Source organism: Lepidochelys kempii, chromosome 2 (genome assembly GCF_965140265.1).
Source record: "Lepidochelys kempii isolate rLepKem1 chromosome 2, rLepKem1.hap2, whole genome shotgun sequence".
NCBI classification, from domain to species: Eukaryota; Metazoa; Chordata; order Testudines; family Cheloniidae; genus Lepidochelys; species Lepidochelys kempii.
This window is the reverse complement of record NC_133257.1, coordinates 82,133,968-82,150,865: the sequence shown is the minus strand read 5'-3', so window position 1 is coordinate 82,150,865 and position 16,898 is coordinate 82,133,968. Positions and strand designations below refer to the sequence as shown.

The window sequence follows — 16,898 nt, the reverse complement described above, 5'->3', positions numbered from 1 at the left end:
GACTATTGTTAGAGTAAGGGATCATCCAAACACTATTTTTTTTTTTTTTCAAAACGCAGTTGGAAGACTAGTTTTCATGAAGAATGGGGTTTCCAAAAACTGGGTTTTCAGTGATCCCTTGATGAGTAAGAGATTGTGCTCAAAGGGACCTTTTATTCTCTGGGAGCTCAGAAGTGCTGATGAAGCAGAACCATCATGGGGGAAGGGGGGGGAAGGGCAAGGCGGAGGAGAGTTGGGCACCTTCCCTTCAGTGACTTAGGAGAGAAGAGAAGTGGTGCCACCTGACCCCTCCTCCACAACTGCCCCCATCCTTCAACAATTTCTCCCCATGGCAACTCCACTAGGAGCTCCCTGTTCAGGGGAAGTACCCAGAATCCCCTCCTTCCCTGTGCTAGGGGAAAGGGGGAGGTCAGAGAAATGTAGGGAGGAAAGGAAGGGGCAGAGCTGTGCAGTGGGTGCTCCCCACATTTCTGTCCCTCATTCAAAACATGCCTCCCACTGACATTACAGTCCCTGCACTACTCCTGCACCCTCTCCACAGCACCTCAATCCAGCAGGCTTGGGAAGAGCGCTGCCCCCGTTGGCCCTAGTAACTTGATGGCTGTGCGGCAGCACCCTCCTTAATGCAGTATTGGAGTTCCCCTGCACCCCCTGTCCTGCTCTTATTTTCCTTCTAACAAAAACAACACTCCTCGCCTGTGCTATAGAGTAAATTCTGTCCTCTTAAGTGTTAGGCCATGATTTTTTTTTCTTTATTTCAATCTTTTCATGATAAAAATACAGATCAAAAAACCTGAGAGTAAAGGAAATAAACATATGTAACCTTGACAGCTGCATTTCATCAAAGGGGTGTCTGGCTCAACAAAGAGAACCTCCTTGCTACGTATAGAACCTCATAAAATTAACATCAGAATTAATGAGATTTGTGACCGAATTAATTAATGAGAGCTCATTTTTAAACTGCTATTTAGCACCTACTACTGCTAGTTTTACAATCTTTGAACTCTATATTTAGATCCACCCCCAACAGCAGTGAGACACCAGGGGACAATAATTGCCCATACATATGTGAAAACTGGAGGAAAATAGCGTTTGGAGGGGAGCGGAGTGTGAAGAGAAGTACAATAAAATGCATTCCTTAGAGCAATGTGAATGATAGGAAGTCAGTTTTGGTTCATAGTGATATGGATATAGGTCTACACTATCTTCAACAAAATAAATGATATTCTGTCCTTCTGTAGGTATTTAAACCCATTGAAGAATGGAATCTGGAAAGATAACAGCAAGTTTGGGTATAAACTGGGGAGAGTACTGTGGCATGAACTCAGTGGTTGGCAACATAAAGATTCAATTTTTGTTTTGATAGAAAAGCTTTTATGAAATGTTTTATTTATGATAGGAATCAGTTTGGATCTCCATGATAAGTATGACTGAACAGAATGAAACCAGTCTAATATAAAAACATGTGGCTCAGGTCATTCAACAGTGTGGCATGTTGCCCTTAAGAAACAAGAATTTTTTTTTTTAATTTAATCAGTGGTGATTATTTCTTTTCTCCTCAGGCGTCGGTTGATCTCCCAGCGCTCATCTCTGGAGACTTTGGAGGACATCGAGGAAAATGCTCCACTACGGAGGTGATTTTATACACTGTCTGTATGTCCGTTTGCCTGTTATGTATAATAGGGACAGATTATGCCGCCCTTACTCATATTGAGCAATACCTTTCTCAGGGAGTAAAACACCCAGGACGAAGAGTATCAGAATCTGGTCCATACTGTTTATCCTCCTTTTTGTAGAACAAGGTGGTAGATAGAATCTGACTCAGGTTTAGACAGTAAGAAGTGACCGTATAAATTGGCTGGGTAGAGAATGGAAGGGCACTTAGAGCTGTGATTGTCAGTGCTAGGATTCATTAGAGCCTTAATGATGATGAAATCATCATTATTTAACAGACACTTTATTTTTTCAAAATTGAATTTAAGCTTTCTGTCACTCTCTCTCTCTCTTTTAATTATTATTTATTTTATTTGTGCATGTGTATTTGGGGTTTTGTTGTTATTTTGATGTTGGTGGTTATGATACTGCTTGTTCTTAGCTGAAAATGCTCAATTGTGCTCTTTCATTATCCAGCACACTAGCCTTTTCCCCTTAAGGAGTCTGTTCCCACCCCTTTTGTATCCTCCGCCTCATCACAATGTTAATCCTGCAGCCAAGAAGAGATGGCTTCTTTTTGGAGACTGCCCTGTGATTGTACGACTAGTCACTAGGCAGTTGGCCAAAGTGATGCAATCTGCAGCGGTAGGTTTAAAAATTAAAAGTATACAAAGAGATCCAAGCAGAGAGTTAAGCTTCTAGTTCAGCTATTCAGCGAGGCAAAAGTTTAATTTTAAAGTTCTCTTTAGCCTTGGGACCCAGTAATTCAGATGGCATATATTGGTATTTACCACATTACCTTGCTTATCCATGTTTTGCTAATACGTACAAAAAATAGCTGTCTGTCCCCACCTCCCAGCAAAAATTTAATAGTAGAGGCTGTAGCAAGTTGGCCTATTACCAGTACTACATTATTTTTACAAAGGACACTCCCTAGCACCTTATGAAGTGGTCTCATAAATTATTCAGATGGAAACATAATTGGCAAAAGAAATAAACAAAGTGCATTTGGTGAAGTGGAATTTTGTTTATTTACTTGCTAATTCACAAAATCACCTAGGACTGTATTACTTTTGCAGTGGAATCCCTGCCACAATGGGGATTTTCTCTTTCAGTGGGGAGTCAGGGGAGATGTTGGCATGGGGTCGGGGTGTCTCTGGAGCTGCTGTCAGGGAGCAGGTGGAGAAGCAATATAGCTCCTACAAAGGTGTGTAGTGTGTGGCTGGGCCCTCTGGCCTGTTCTGCAGGTGTAGAGCTAACGCCCCCCACCACCACCAGGCACTCTAATAGAAGGATCTACGAGAAATTCAGTGCACCTCACAGCAGTTCATCTCCAGATGTGCTGGGTATTTGGCTGCCAGTAGGTTTGGCTACTAACTCCACCACTAAAAATCATATGAAACTTTGGCTGAAAGTTCAATCCTAGCCTCTCCTGTGTTTTGACAGGCATTGCCCACGTATCCTGGAAAATCCACTGCCATGCTTGAGCATACATGCACCGTAGCTGGCTTTCCAAGATACTTTATGTACAGGCCATCTAACAGTATTCAGGATAGAACTCTTAGGGCAAATCCCACTCTCCTGCCTCAACTGGCGTGGAGCTCTCTTCCTGGAGTGGAACCAACACAATTCCATTGCAAAGAGAGGGAGGATTTCTGGATCTCAAACACGTTTAGTCTCCCTCCCCACTGAGGAGCAGATCTCCCTGCACGTTTCCACAACGCTGGGATTTGAGACCGGGGACAGCTGGAGCCAGGGCTGGTGGATCTGCTACTTATACATAGATACAATGGCCATTCTTTCCCTTATGTGATGGTACAGGCACCATGGAGGCAACTCCAGCCTGCAGGTACAGAATAGTTCTGCTGCTGTTTCATCATCGGGTAAAGATCTTTTCTTCTTAACTCCTGAGGAACATCCCAGTGCATAGCCTGGCTGCTCAATTTACGATTTAGGCCTTAATGCATTAATTCAGGGGCGTGAGAGTCTACATCAAATAACTTGGTAATTAAAACAAAAATCGACAGAATGTACTGCTGTTTCAGTCCATAAAGGAGTGTCCTGGTTTATTTTTTCTCCTATTGCACTTTATCTTTAAAATTACCATTTTTAAGAAAAAATGTTGGGGGGGAAAAATTGCTTTTAGAACTTCTGAGATTTTTTTCCCTAAGCAATTACTTTATCTATTTGTTCAAATGTTTTATAACTTATCACAGAAATAACTGACCTCTGTAACAAAGGGAACAGGAGAATCACTCCAGTAACAGGCAGATGACCGATTGCTGCACCCTCTTTTTTTAATTTTAACTCTAACAGAAGCCTTTTAACGTGGGTGAGGAGGACCCAAAAATGTAAGCGTGTAGACTGCATCTTGAGTCATTCCAAGAATTCAGCTAAAGATTTCTAATTACTGATCATTCCAGAAAACTGTGTCAAACATACCGCAGCAAAGTCCGAGAAGTTGTATGTTGCTGAGTTTTTGTGGAGTTTGTGTTTTTAATTTTAAGCCTTCTCATTTCCAGACTTATTGTCTTCATCATTCCTGCTGACTCCTAAAACAGGGTGACTTGAATCATTTGTCTGGTCTTTCCTTCCTGTCATTGTGTTGAGACTTCTCAGCTGTCCAGCAGGGAGCTGACTACATTTTTTTTTTTTGATTTATTTTTCAGATGTCGGACTCTGTCAGGTTCACCCAGACCAAAGAATTTTAAGAAGATTCATTTTATCAAGAACATGCGGCAACATGATACCAGAAGCGGCAGGTACTGCACAAGCAAAGTGTTCTGTTCAGAAGTTTGGGGCGGGGCCACAAGGAAGGTTAGAGTACATTTAGCACCATTACACAGCAAAGTTAACCTTTAGAAATTACTATGTAACAGTCAATAAAATCCCATTAAAATTAAAAAGTTACTCTCTAAATGAAGATGCACACTAGCTTCTTCAAGTGAATTACTAATCGATTGAATTGCTAGTCAATGGATTTTTAAGACCTGATCTACTTTACAAAAAGAGTTGTGTAATAGGAAAGTACTTTTAAAACTATTTTTTTACAATAGTTTAAAACTAACCAGGTTTTACCATCATGTTGGACTGAGCAGAATTTGGTTAAAACTGTCCCTTAAAACCATTTTTGAAACTAGAGCCAGATCTTTGGGTACACCTAAGCTCTGCTTGATACATATAAGCCAGGAGGGATTGGGGGGTTTCCAAAGTGGTCTCCAGAACAAGTTACAGGAGTAAGGGGCATAAAGCCAGCTGGCCTGTTTGGGCAGTTCTGTGGAAATGGGGCTGAGGATCTGGCCCCAGATTGCTGGAGACATAGGATTCCCAGAGAAAGAGAGATCAAGAGAATTGGTAGTCTAGAAGATGGAGATCCTTTCGTGGGGGTAAGGGAGTTGTTTAACTTTGCAGGGGAGGAAAATGGTGGAATTGGAATTCTGGAGAGGAGAGCAAAGGGAATTGAACAATGGAATGTGAGTAGAGAGAGAAAGAGAGCTCTAAGAAGAGGCAAAAAAGGATAGCTCTGTCAAAAGAAGAGAATACAGATAAGGGGTTGAAATATAGTGTTATTGCCTCTGTCGAACTAAACAATAAATATGATGAGTTCTGTGTCTACTCTGATGGGTTCAGGGCAAGATTGGGCCTCCTGTACTTGAGATGTGCAGTAGGATAGGAGCACCTGGAGTGGTTGAGTTAAAGGCAACCCGAGGAAATCTTCCTTTACATGGCAGATGCTTGGAACTTTGTTCAAAGGAACACTGGGGGAGTGTGTTCAGTAGTAGCCCTCACTGCTGCTTTGTAAAGGCGCAGCATGTATGCATGCTCACACCATTCCAGATCCCAGCACAGGTATGGGGAGGGACAGAGCTAAGACTGCATACCCCCATGACTAGTCAGATTCTCATCCCACACTCCAGGGAGTACTGGATATCTTGTGTGAGATGCTCCTTTAGGAGATGCTACCACCTGTAGGGATGGTAATACAAGAGGATATGGTAAATGTACAGAGATGATCCTGGCTTTCACATTAGCAAAACATGGACCTTTATTCCAATACTTTTCATCCAGTCCACATGGGAGATTAATCACTCTCTGATGAAACCTATCCATTGATAAAAATATAATTTCCATGTGTTTTGCCATACAGATATGCTTCTGAATGTGTGCCTCATGGCTTCACTCAGACTCTTCCTTGAAAACCTAAAAATCAGTATCTGTATGTGGGAGGGGAAGTAATAGACTAAACTTTACCATTAAGTCCACCCTGCATGTGTATGCTACTCCTGGAGGAATTCTGCATCTCTGCGCATGCACAGAATTCATATCCCCTGCAGATTTCTTTGTTTCCCCGCAGAAGAATTGCTTTCTGACGGGGAAGCAAAAGGAAGCCACAAGAGCAGTCATGCGACCCTCCCCAGCAGTATGTTTGGGTGCCCAGGGAAGCCAACAGAGAAGTAAATTACTGTGGGGCAGGGGACGGGATTGGGGAATACCCAGCTGGTGGCTCCTACCCTGCACTGGGCTCAGCTGCTAGTCCCACGTGGGCTGGGGAGGACTGGACTTCCTCTGCCCCTGTACAGATTCCAGGGCCAGGTCAGACCCACCGCCCATCCCCCGGATTTCTCCCCAGGCTTCAGGAAGCTCTGCAAACGCCACTTCCCCGCTCCCACCCAGCATCTGGACCTTCCCACTGAATCCCCCACATCCAGACTCCCCTGCAGAGCTCTATCCCCACCCAGACACACACCCCCACTGAGCCCAAACCGCTTTCACCTAGACCCTCCTGCAGAGTCCCAGTGTCGTTGCACCCAGAACCCCGCAACAAACCAATATGCCTCCAGATCCACCCCCCCAACCCCCGCATCCAGATCCTCCACAGAGCTTCCTGCACCCAGATTGCCTCACATAGAACCCTCTCAACCCACACCTGGATTCCCTCCACACTTGCATCCTGCCAGGCTGAGCCTGCCTGCCCACACACGGTGCCCCTGGCACAGAGGGGCAGGACCCTGGGGTGTTTGTGGGGCAGGCCCGGTCCTTGAAATCTGTCAGGGTTGGGTGCAGCCTCACCGCTGAGTCCATGTCCCAGGGGAAGCTACAGAGTGATCTTCCCCCTTTGTGTAGCCAGTGGCCTGTGCTCCTCCATGCCATGCTGGAGCCTCCACATTTATCTGACAAATAAAATTTGCAGAATTTTAAAATATTGTGTGCAGAATTTTTAATTTGTTGGTGTAGAATTTTTAATTTTTTAGTGCAGAATGCCCTCAGGAGTAGGATGCACAGCTCCCATGGCAGGCAATGGGAACCATGCACACATGCGTGGAAAGAGTTAAGCTTATAGCATGTAATTTAGCCCCATGGAGGACTAGACAAATGTAAATTATAATTTAACACTGATTAGTGTGATCATTGTCAGCAAGAGTCTGATAGCTTTACTCACACTGAGTAACACATTTCTCTGCAACTACTGCCACTGAAATAAGACCACTTGTGATGTAAAGTGCTACTCAACATGAGTAAAGATATCAGAATTTGGCTATGTGTGATTAGAGTTCCTTTTAAACTTAGCTTTTGTTGTAGAGACTATTTTGTATAACAAAGTTGGTTTTGCAGGCTCATTGTTAGTGTCAAACTTTCAAAAGCAACCTCCAAACTTGCATCTGTCATTTTATGCATAAAGTAGTGCACTCAAGCAAGATATAGTTACACATACAAATTAGAAAAGTACATGCATACCTGTGGTATGCATGTAAATGTATTTTGTATCCCTGGTATGTGTGCACAAAAACTTCGCATTAAAAACTCGCTTATGAAAGAGTGAAATTTGGTCCACATGCAGTAATCTACATCAGCCTGTATTTTTTCCAACAATTGCTAAAGGGTTTGTACAATATGCATGCAGTATTTTATCTTAGTTTATACACCAATAACATGTCTGATAAGAAAACTGAATATTTTTCTTGTTCAGAAAACAGTAAGTTTTGTTTTTTGCATACTTTCTTATCTTTATTGGCAGATGCACTCTTGCAGAGTATTTCCATAATCATATTAAAGATCCCTTTGTCTAGAGAGCACACCAGTAAACAGAAGATACATGCATTTTGAAATGCTGTACATCATACAGACAAATAATCACAGAGATATTGGTTAGAAATAAAACGTTGAGTCAACACGTTCAAACTTGGTTTCCTCAAGTTGGGCTAAATCCACCTTTAGGCATCCAAGGAAATGACCTGATTTTCCAAAAATGTTAAGCACCTTCAACTCTTGTTGAAATTAATGGGAGTTCTGAATGCAAAGCACCTTTGAAAATCAGATCGGTCGGTCTATCATACTCCTCTGGCTTCCAGCACTGTAGTATCTGAGCACCTCACAGTCTTTTATGTTATATATTCATCATAGGCGCTGACTTTTGTTTTTGCCAGTGGGTGCTTTTGAAGAGGTGTGTGTTGGCGGGGGGAGGGACACTCAGTCAGTTTTGGGGGGAGGCTATTTTCAGCATATTTATACACTTCTTTCATATTCTAGTTATTGAATGTGTCTATCATTGGTATCTTTACTATTTTAATAATGATTCAGTTGTTATGAACTACATAATTACATTATCATGAATTACAGTGTATTAAGTTCTTTGCAATCACCTATAAGGTGTCTTCACTAATGTCCCAGTTTAAAAACGTTACGTCTCACTGTAGCTTTCTGGATTAAACTGTCAGCAATCTTTTTTACACCTAGGTTCCCTGGCATTATTTTGATGCACATTAAGGACAGCTACATTATTCAGTTGCATCTGCCCCATTAATGACTGGAGATAATTTTTAGGTCTTCTGAAGCCACAGAATGAGCATTCAGCAGTTCAGGATGATACAGGCACAGTGAGAAGAATTCTTATGCATTTGCAGTACTCTGGAAACAGTGCTTCCAGAGTATTGCAAATGACTCCAAGATCTCTTTCTTGATGGGTAACAGCTAATTTAGGCACGATCCTTTTGAATATGTATAGTTGCGATTATATTTTGCCATGTGCATTACTTTGCATTTATCATTGAATTTCATCTGCCATTTTGTTGCCAAGTCACCTAGTTTTGTGAGATCCCTCTGTAACTCTTTGCAGTCTGTTTTGGACTTAAGTATCTTGAATAATTTTTGTATCATCTGCAAACTTTGCCACCTCACTGTTTACCCCTTTTTGCAGACCATTTATGAATATATTGAACTGCACTGATCCCAACCAGTACAAGCTCCTCTATTTACTTTTCTCCATTCTGAAAATGAACCATTTATTCCTACCCTTTGTTTCCTGTCTTTTAACTGGAGTGCCTGGGAATGCTTTCAGAGTGGTAGCCATGTTAGTCTGAATCAGCAAAAAGAACAAGGAGTACTTGTGGCACCTTAGACACTAACAAATTTATTTGGGCATAAGCTTTCATGGGCTAAACCCACTTCATCAGAGTGGAAAATACAGTAGGAAGATAGATATATAGAGAGAGAGCATGAAAAAATGGGGGTTGCCATACCAACTCTAATGAGACCAATCAGTTAAGGTGGGCTATTGTCAGCAGGAGAAAAAAAACTTTTTTTTTCATGTTCTCTGTATAAATATATCTTCCTACTGTATTTTCCACTCCATGCATCTGATGAAGTGGGTTTAGCCCACGAAAGCTGATGCCCAAATAAATTTGTTAGCCTCTAAGGTGCCAAAAGTACTCCTCTTCTTTTTGGGAATGCTTTCAGGATCATCTAAGGATCCTTAATTTAGTTCAATGACAAGCCTTTTGTTATCTTAATCACCCTGCCTCTGTTTATAAACAAACTCCCTGCCCCAAGGGCAGAAGTTGTTAGCAGCACAGAACTCATCGCATTCCATACTCAAGCTCTGATTCCTGGGTGCTGAGCACCCACTCTTTTTTTCCATGGGTGCTTGAGCCCCAGAGCACCCACGCAGTCAGTACCTATGATATTCAGCCTCACAACAGCCCACGCAGTGGGGAAGTGGTGTTCCTGTTTCACAGATGGGGAACTGAGGTACAGAGAGGCTAAGGGCTAGATTCACAAAGGGACTTAGGTGCCTGACTGCCATTTTAGGCATTTAAGTCCAACATTTAGGCACCACTGGGATCCTCAAAACCCCCACTCAGCTGCCCCCTAACCCTGTAGGCACCTACATTACCTGCATGCCTAACGTTTCAACTGGTAAAGTCCCTGTGGTGCCCAAGTTTCCGCCTGTGGGCATGTGCACAGCTGCTTGAGTCCCGGTGCGTCCCAGCTGCTCAACACCACAGCTCACACCTAAGCCCTATCTCTCTTGTAGGCCCCAAACCAGGAGATGAACTCGGAGCACGCCTAACCAACACAAAGATGGCTAAGGAAGGCAGGTGGTGGGTGGGTGGCTGTACCAGGATACCCAGAAGCCCAGTAGTTAGGGCACTCACATTAGGAGACTAATTTTCAAATCTCCACTTTGCCTGATTTGGGGCAAGAACTTAAACCCATGTCTCCCATATCCCAGGTGAGTGCCCTAACCCACAGTCATTGGTTATTCTGGGGCTGGTCTCCCTCTCTCCTGTTGAAACTGTTCCACTTTGTATCAATAACGAAATACTCATAGAAGACTGGCTCTGTAGTCCGATGGTTAGGGTTCTCGCTGAGATCTGGAAGACCCAAGTTCAGCTTGCGTTTCAAACCAGGCAGAGCAGGGATTTGAAAACAGGTCTCCCACCTCACGCTAAGGGCCTGCCCCTGTGTTATTGTATATAATAGGTGGGGAGCCGGTCTCTCTGGTTTTTCTTGAGGAAGGGCTGACCTGGGTTAGGTGCCGAACTCCAGGAGAGGGTTCACAGCTGTGAATCCTGAAAAGAGTAGGGTGTCTGACTCTTTTGATGAGCTGGGGCTAGGCTGCACCTTTCTCGTCAGCACTTCCTACTCGCTAGAATTACTGTCACAATCCGGGTGCAATCCAGATCAGTCAGGCGTTGTCACCGCCTGCCCTGTAAACCTGAGCGCTTCAAAATGCTGTGCTACAGTGATTCTCATCTGAACCCTTCCAGACAGCATACAAGCATGCACTGAGTGTCTTTAAGCAGCTTTGACTCAGCAGTTCTGATTCCAGCAGCCTTCCTGTTAGGCCCCCGCTACACTCTGGCCTCCACCAGCCTTGGTTACAGCTGACAAGGTGAAACCAACACCTCCCAGTCCTGAATTTTCCCAATACTGTGTTCTCTGCAATGTCCAGTCCTCTCCTGGACCAGTCAGAGAGATATTAAAGTTCATTTGATCCTTTTAGAGATATACTACCAAGCAGCTTGTCACATTAAGTGGAGTTAACAAGCAAGCACAGCACGGGTTTGGTTTAGATTAAGAGTAAAGCAAGTTTATTAACAAAAGGAGAAAGGATTTTAAATGAGTTCAAGTATAAATAGAGCCCTACCAAATTCACAGCCATGAAAAACGTGTCACAGACTGTGAAATATGGTGTGTCATGTCCCGTCCGCCCCCCAAAATCTGGTCTTTTGTGTGCTCTTACCCTATACCACACCGACTTCATGGGGGAGAGCAGAGTTTCTCAAATTGGGGGTCCTGACCCAAAAGGGAGTTGCAGGGGGGTCACAAAGTTATTTTAGGGGGGATCATGGTATTGCCGCCCTTGCTTCTGCACTGCCTTCAGAGCTGGGTAGCTGGAGAGCGGTGGCTGCTGGCTGGGCGCCCAGCTCTGCAGGCAGCAGCAGCGCAGAAGTAAGGGTGGCAATACCATGCCAGGCCATCCTTACTTCTGCCCTGCTGCTGGCGGCCACTCTGCCTTCAGAGCTGGGCTCCCGGCCAGCAGCCGCTGCTCTCCAGCTGCCCAGCTCTAAAGGCAGCATCGCCACCTGCAGCAGCGCAGAAGTAAGGGTCGCAGAACCGCAATCCCCCTTAGAATAATCTTGCAATCCCACAGCTTCTTTTTGGGTCAGGACCCCTAAAATTACAAAACCATGTTTCATGATGGTCTCTTTCCTGCAATCACCTCCCCCTGCTGTCGTGATGGTCCTGTTTACCTTCTATGTAATTTGCATTCCCATTGTCTGTGTATTTTGGAGATGCCTTCCAGAAGGCAGAACCACATTCCTTTGTCTATGGTGGAGTAACTTTAGACCTACCTGGTAGACACACTTTGATAACATAATTTCCAATATGTTTGCAATTTTGAATTTGTTCTCTGTACATACATCATGCAATAATATTAATGATCAGTCTGGTGTTAGTTTTCTATTGATAACCTATATCTAAAAGCTAACATGTAAGGTATGACAGCTAGTTGGGGTACATTCAACTTGTCAGGCCAGCTGGAACAATAAGCTCCTTTGTAAGGGCATAGAACCTAGATCTTGCAGAGCCTGTGGTGGCCAATAGTCCCACAGTGCCACCAGAAGGCCCTGCAGAGGCACAGCTGGGAAGCACTGTGGAGAACAGGCACCGCAGGAAGTACCGCCCACAAGACCTAGGGTGATGGTAGCCTGCGGCCATCTGATTGGCCAAGTGCCCCTGCTTTATTCCATGGGTTGCCCCAGGAAGTTGTTTGGGTAACCCACACAGACCTTGGCCTGTTACTGTGCCGGACTTTGCCTCAATTCCTGATGTCTGACTCCTGCCTCATGGTTCTAACCGGGTACTGCCCCTGATCTCCAGTCTCTGACCCCAGCATGACTCTGACTCTGATTCTAACTCTTGTTTATGGCACCCAGCCTTGCAATTCCTCTAACTCCAGCCCAGTGACTGCCATCCATAGTGGGAAGACCTCAGCACAACTGTGACTGCTAGGCAAGACTGCCTACGCCCCATTCCCTTACACACTTACAAGTACCTCTTGCATTGGGATGCTGTTAGGGTTACAATGACCTGGAAATCCAACAGCTACTCACTAAATAAACATGAGGTGCACCATCAGATTCTTGTATCCCATGTTCCTTTAGGCACAGTAACCACATATAGGAATCTGTATCATGACATCCAATCTAATCTAAGAGACGTGCAGAATCAATGGTGAAATATCAAGGCAGAAGAAATCCGGGGTTTTGCTGACTGGCATGAGACCAAAGACTTCTCTGCTGCTTTGAAAGACATATCATCCTATACACCGCCTCCCTCCCCCACCCCCCACACACAGACACATTGCCTTTTATGAGCATGGGTGGCTTAACACTGACCACTTTCAAAGGAGAAATCCTTCAGAGGTGGCCACAGCATTTCAGTGATCTTCTGAACACACCATCCAACATTAGAGATGAGGAATTAATAAGAGTAGTGGATCAGCCAACATATGACAACATGGACGCAGTCCCATCCCTTGACGAAGCCAACACTGTAATTAGTGCCATGAAGAACTGTAGGGCCCCCGGATCTGATGGCATTCCTGCAGAAATATTCAAATGTGGAGGTGAGAGCTTGCTGAGGCAACTGCACAGACTATTTCTCAATATATGGAATACTGAAGATGTACTGCAAGCCTTCAAAGACACCACCATTGTCACCATATACAAGAGAAAAGGTAAAAAGTCTGACAGTGGCAACTATCACAGTATGTCGTTACTCTCCACCGCTGGAAAAGTTCTGGCCAGGGAATTCCTGTCGTGTGCTGTGCAATGTCGCTAATCGCACGCTGTTGGAGTCGCAATGCAGTTTCAGGCCAACGTGAGGAATGGCAGACATGATATGTATAGCTCATCAGATGCAGGAGAAAGGCAGAGAACAGAAACAGGACCTTTACACTGTCTTCATCAACATGTTTAAAGCATTTGACGTTGTCAGTAGAGTTGGACTTCAGCAACAATTATGTGAGTTTGGTTGTCCAGAAAAATTCTCCAACATTCCGAGGTTACTTATGACAGAATGGTTGGATGAGTCTGTGTAGAAGGTGTTCTGTCTGGCCCATTTCCTATCACTAATGGTATTAAGCAGGGCTGTGTAAGTGGTCCAGTCCTGTTCAATCTCTTTTATGCAGCAATGCTTGATGACTCTGCAAGAGACCTGAGTGCCAAGATCAGCATATGTTTTCGGTCCTCTGGCAAATGTTTTCAACCTGAACAGGCCACAATCTTTCATGAGCTCTTTGAGAAGTTGTTCATGAGCTGCTGTATGCCGATGACTATGTTCTAGAAGCACATACTCAAGAAGAGATACAATTGATTATAGACAGATTTGCAGAGTCTGCAAAAAGGTACTGGCTGGCAATGAGCCTGAAAAAGATAATAGTCATGTATCAACCAGCACCAGGGAAACCCTACACCAAACTAAAAATCACCATCAGCAACACACAGCTGAACTCTCTTACAGACTTCTGCTATCTTGGCAGCACATTGTCAAATGATGCTACTATAGGCAAGCAGCTGACAAGATGCATCAACAGAGCCAGTTTATTATTTGGCATACTATCAAGCAGAGTCTGGCAGCAACACGATATTAAGCTTCAAACCATGCTAACCTTTATAAAGTGATTGTGCTGTCCAATTTGGTGTATGGGTGCAAGACCTAGACCTGCTATAGGCATCACATCAAGCTTCTAGAAAATTTACACGTATGACACCTGTGTGGCATACTTGGCATTAAATGCCAGGATAAAGTTACCAGTAATGAGGTTCTGGAACACAGCCACTCCACAGAGATTGAAACCATGCTCATTGCTTCACATTACACTGGGCTGATCATGTGCTAAGGATGATGACACCAGACTGCCAAAGCAGTTGCTGTACGGAGAACTGAAAGTGAGTAACCTCACACAAAGTGGCCAGGAGAAACACTTGAAGGACACACTGAAGCATAACTGGAAGCAGTGACGCAGGAATCTATAGCTGGGAGTTGTCAGTAACAGTTAGATCACGCTGGTGAGCAGCAGTCAGTGATGGGATTACTCAATTCAAGATTCATCTCCATATGGATCTTGCGGTACAGAAGCTGAGTGGCACAGCTGAGCGGCACAGTCACGGCAGATTCGGTGGCACAGACTTTAATCCCTTCCCTAATACCGAGTTTCATATGCGCTCAATGCAAAAAGGACTGCCACTCACTCAGCAGCCATATTAGCCACAATCATACTCACAAGACATAATACCATCATCAGTGGTCACGAAGGACACCAGCAACAAGTGGCTAGCTTAGGTAGCTTCCCATTGCTTGCTGGTTTTTGTGATTCCTTTTCTTAAGCATCTAACTCTCCCCATGCTTTGTACAGGGAGCTTAGGCAATTAACTCAGGGCTGAGGATTCCACTGGGTGGCAGTACAGCTAAAAATTGAGCATCGCAAAACTCGCACCTGACTTCCAGAGTCCCAAAAGAAATCTGTGGTGAGTCCGGGACTTGAACCCCAGTCTCCCAAGTCATAGGCTATTACTCTAACCACTGGACCATCCTTCCTCTGACCATAGGCGCCAACTTCCCCTCTTTTCCCTGGGTGCTTGGCCCCTGCCCTGCCTCTTCCCACCCCTTATCCCCCCCATTCCAACCCCTTCCCCATAGTCCCTGCCCCCACTCCGCCCCCTCCCTGCCCCCATTCCAATTCTTTCCCCAAATCCCTGCCCCAGCCCTGCCTCCTCCCCTGAGCACACGATGTTCCTGCTCCTTCCCCCCTCCCGGAGTTTGCTAATGCCACCAAACAACTGTTTGGCGGCGGCCAGGTGGGAAGCGCTGGGAGATAGGCAGAGGAGCGGGGATGTGGCGCGCTCGGGGGTGGGGAAGGAGGTGGGGCGGCGGGGGAGGAGAGCTTGGCTGCCAGTGGGTGCAAAGCACCCACTAATTTTTCCCCATGGGTACTCCAGCCCCGGAGCACCCACGGAGTGCTGTGCCTATGCCTCTGACATGACTTATTCAGGTGCCTAAAGATGTATTTAGTCACCTAGCTTGAGGAATCCAACTTCGAAAATGCTGACAGGTGCTTTAATTTTATGTTTGCGGGGTTAACTGAAAACATGAGGTTAAATAAAACAAATTAAGGATTGAATTAATCATATTATTGGTATGCAACTCCTGGTTTCATAGTGAAAATATAGATCTTTTGATTAAAAAAGATGGATGACTACCTCACTCTCTGTATATTCTTAGGACTTGTCTACACTTACATTTTATAACGCTCTAACTTGCTGGCTCAGGGGTGTGAAAAAGCGCTGGACTAGCGCTCGGAGCTATTCCTCTCTTGGGGGTGGATCACCAGGAGCGCTGGGAGAGCTCTCTCCCAGCGCTCAAGCGCGACCGCACTCACGCTTCAAAGCGCTGCCATGGGAGTGTTCCCGTGACAGCGCTTTGAAGTTTCCAGTATAGCCATGCCCTTAGTTACCTGGCCCCATTCTGGTTGGAGGTATCTGATTCTGTCAGGAGTACTATAGTGTGATTTATCTCTCTCTCGTAGCAGTGAGAATGCGTTTTTTTTCCATGGACAGGAACACACACTCGTGGCAATTTACTTACCTAAGCTGGAGGTTGAACTTTGGTCTTTGATGTTCCAGTGCAAGTGGTCTACCAGTTGTGTTTTAAAGGAACATCTCTACTAGCTCAACACAGAAAAGAGCCTTCTGTACTGTATACAGCAGGGGTCTCAAACATGTGGCCCACGGAGTTGTTTGCTGAAGCGCCCAAATCTCCCCCCTCCCCCCGAGTTATTCTCCGCAGCGTGCCATGTCCCCGCTCCTCTGCCTACCACCAGGCGCTTCCCGCGGCACTTAGCACTTTCCAGGAGGGAGGGGGAGGAGGCGGGGCAGGGGCGGGGCCTCATGGAAGGGGGGGCAGCGGGGGGCGGTGTCAGTCATGCAGCCCTCAGGCCAATGTACTAGTCCTCATGTGGCCCTCGTAGTGATTTGAGTTTGAGATCCCTGGTATAGAGTACCTTCCCCACAATTCCTTAAAGAACTACCCAATGACTAACTCTTGTATGTTAGTCAAACCAGTTTCTACAGATTCATAATGTATTTCTCATTAAAGGACGTGGAAGAGTAGATGTTTATAGTCTCAATCAAACCTGGTTGGAAATTTTGTGACTTTTTTTTTTTTTTGACAGAAAATGGCAATTTGTCAAAACTGAAATTGTTCACAGGAACAGGGTTGTCTCAACAAATTCCTCAGTTCAAAACATTATTTGAGAAAAAGTTTTGTTGAAACATCTTGATTTGACACTTTCTAATCAAATTCGGATTTTTGGTTCAAAATGACTTTGTTTCAGCTTTTAAGCTAACTATTAGTAAAAATTCTATTTTAAATAAAAAAGGTCAAATTGCAATTTTCAT

General features: G+C 44.7%; 2 protein-coding genes across 3 annotated transcripts in view; one reads left to right on the top strand and one right to left on the bottom strand.

The window, feature by feature from the left end:
* The window catches only part of TMEM241 (transmembrane protein 241), a 202,576-nt gene that overhangs the window by 33,632 nt on the left and 152,046 nt on the right, over window positions 1-16,898 (bottom strand).
* The window catches only part of CABLES1 (Cdk5 and Abl enzyme substrate 1), a 110,392-nt gene that overhangs the window by 52,761 nt on the left and 40,733 nt on the right, over window positions 1-16,898 (top strand). For both annotated transcript variants that reach the window (XM_073331398.1, XM_073331397.1), the window contains exons 2-3: window positions 1,563-1,634; window positions 4,323-4,415. In XM_073331398.1, the coding sequence (XP_073187499.1) occupies window positions 1,563-1,634; window positions 4,323-4,415 (165 nt within the window). The remainder of the gene's footprint in view (window positions 1-1,562; window positions 1,635-4,322; window positions 4,416-16,898) is intronic.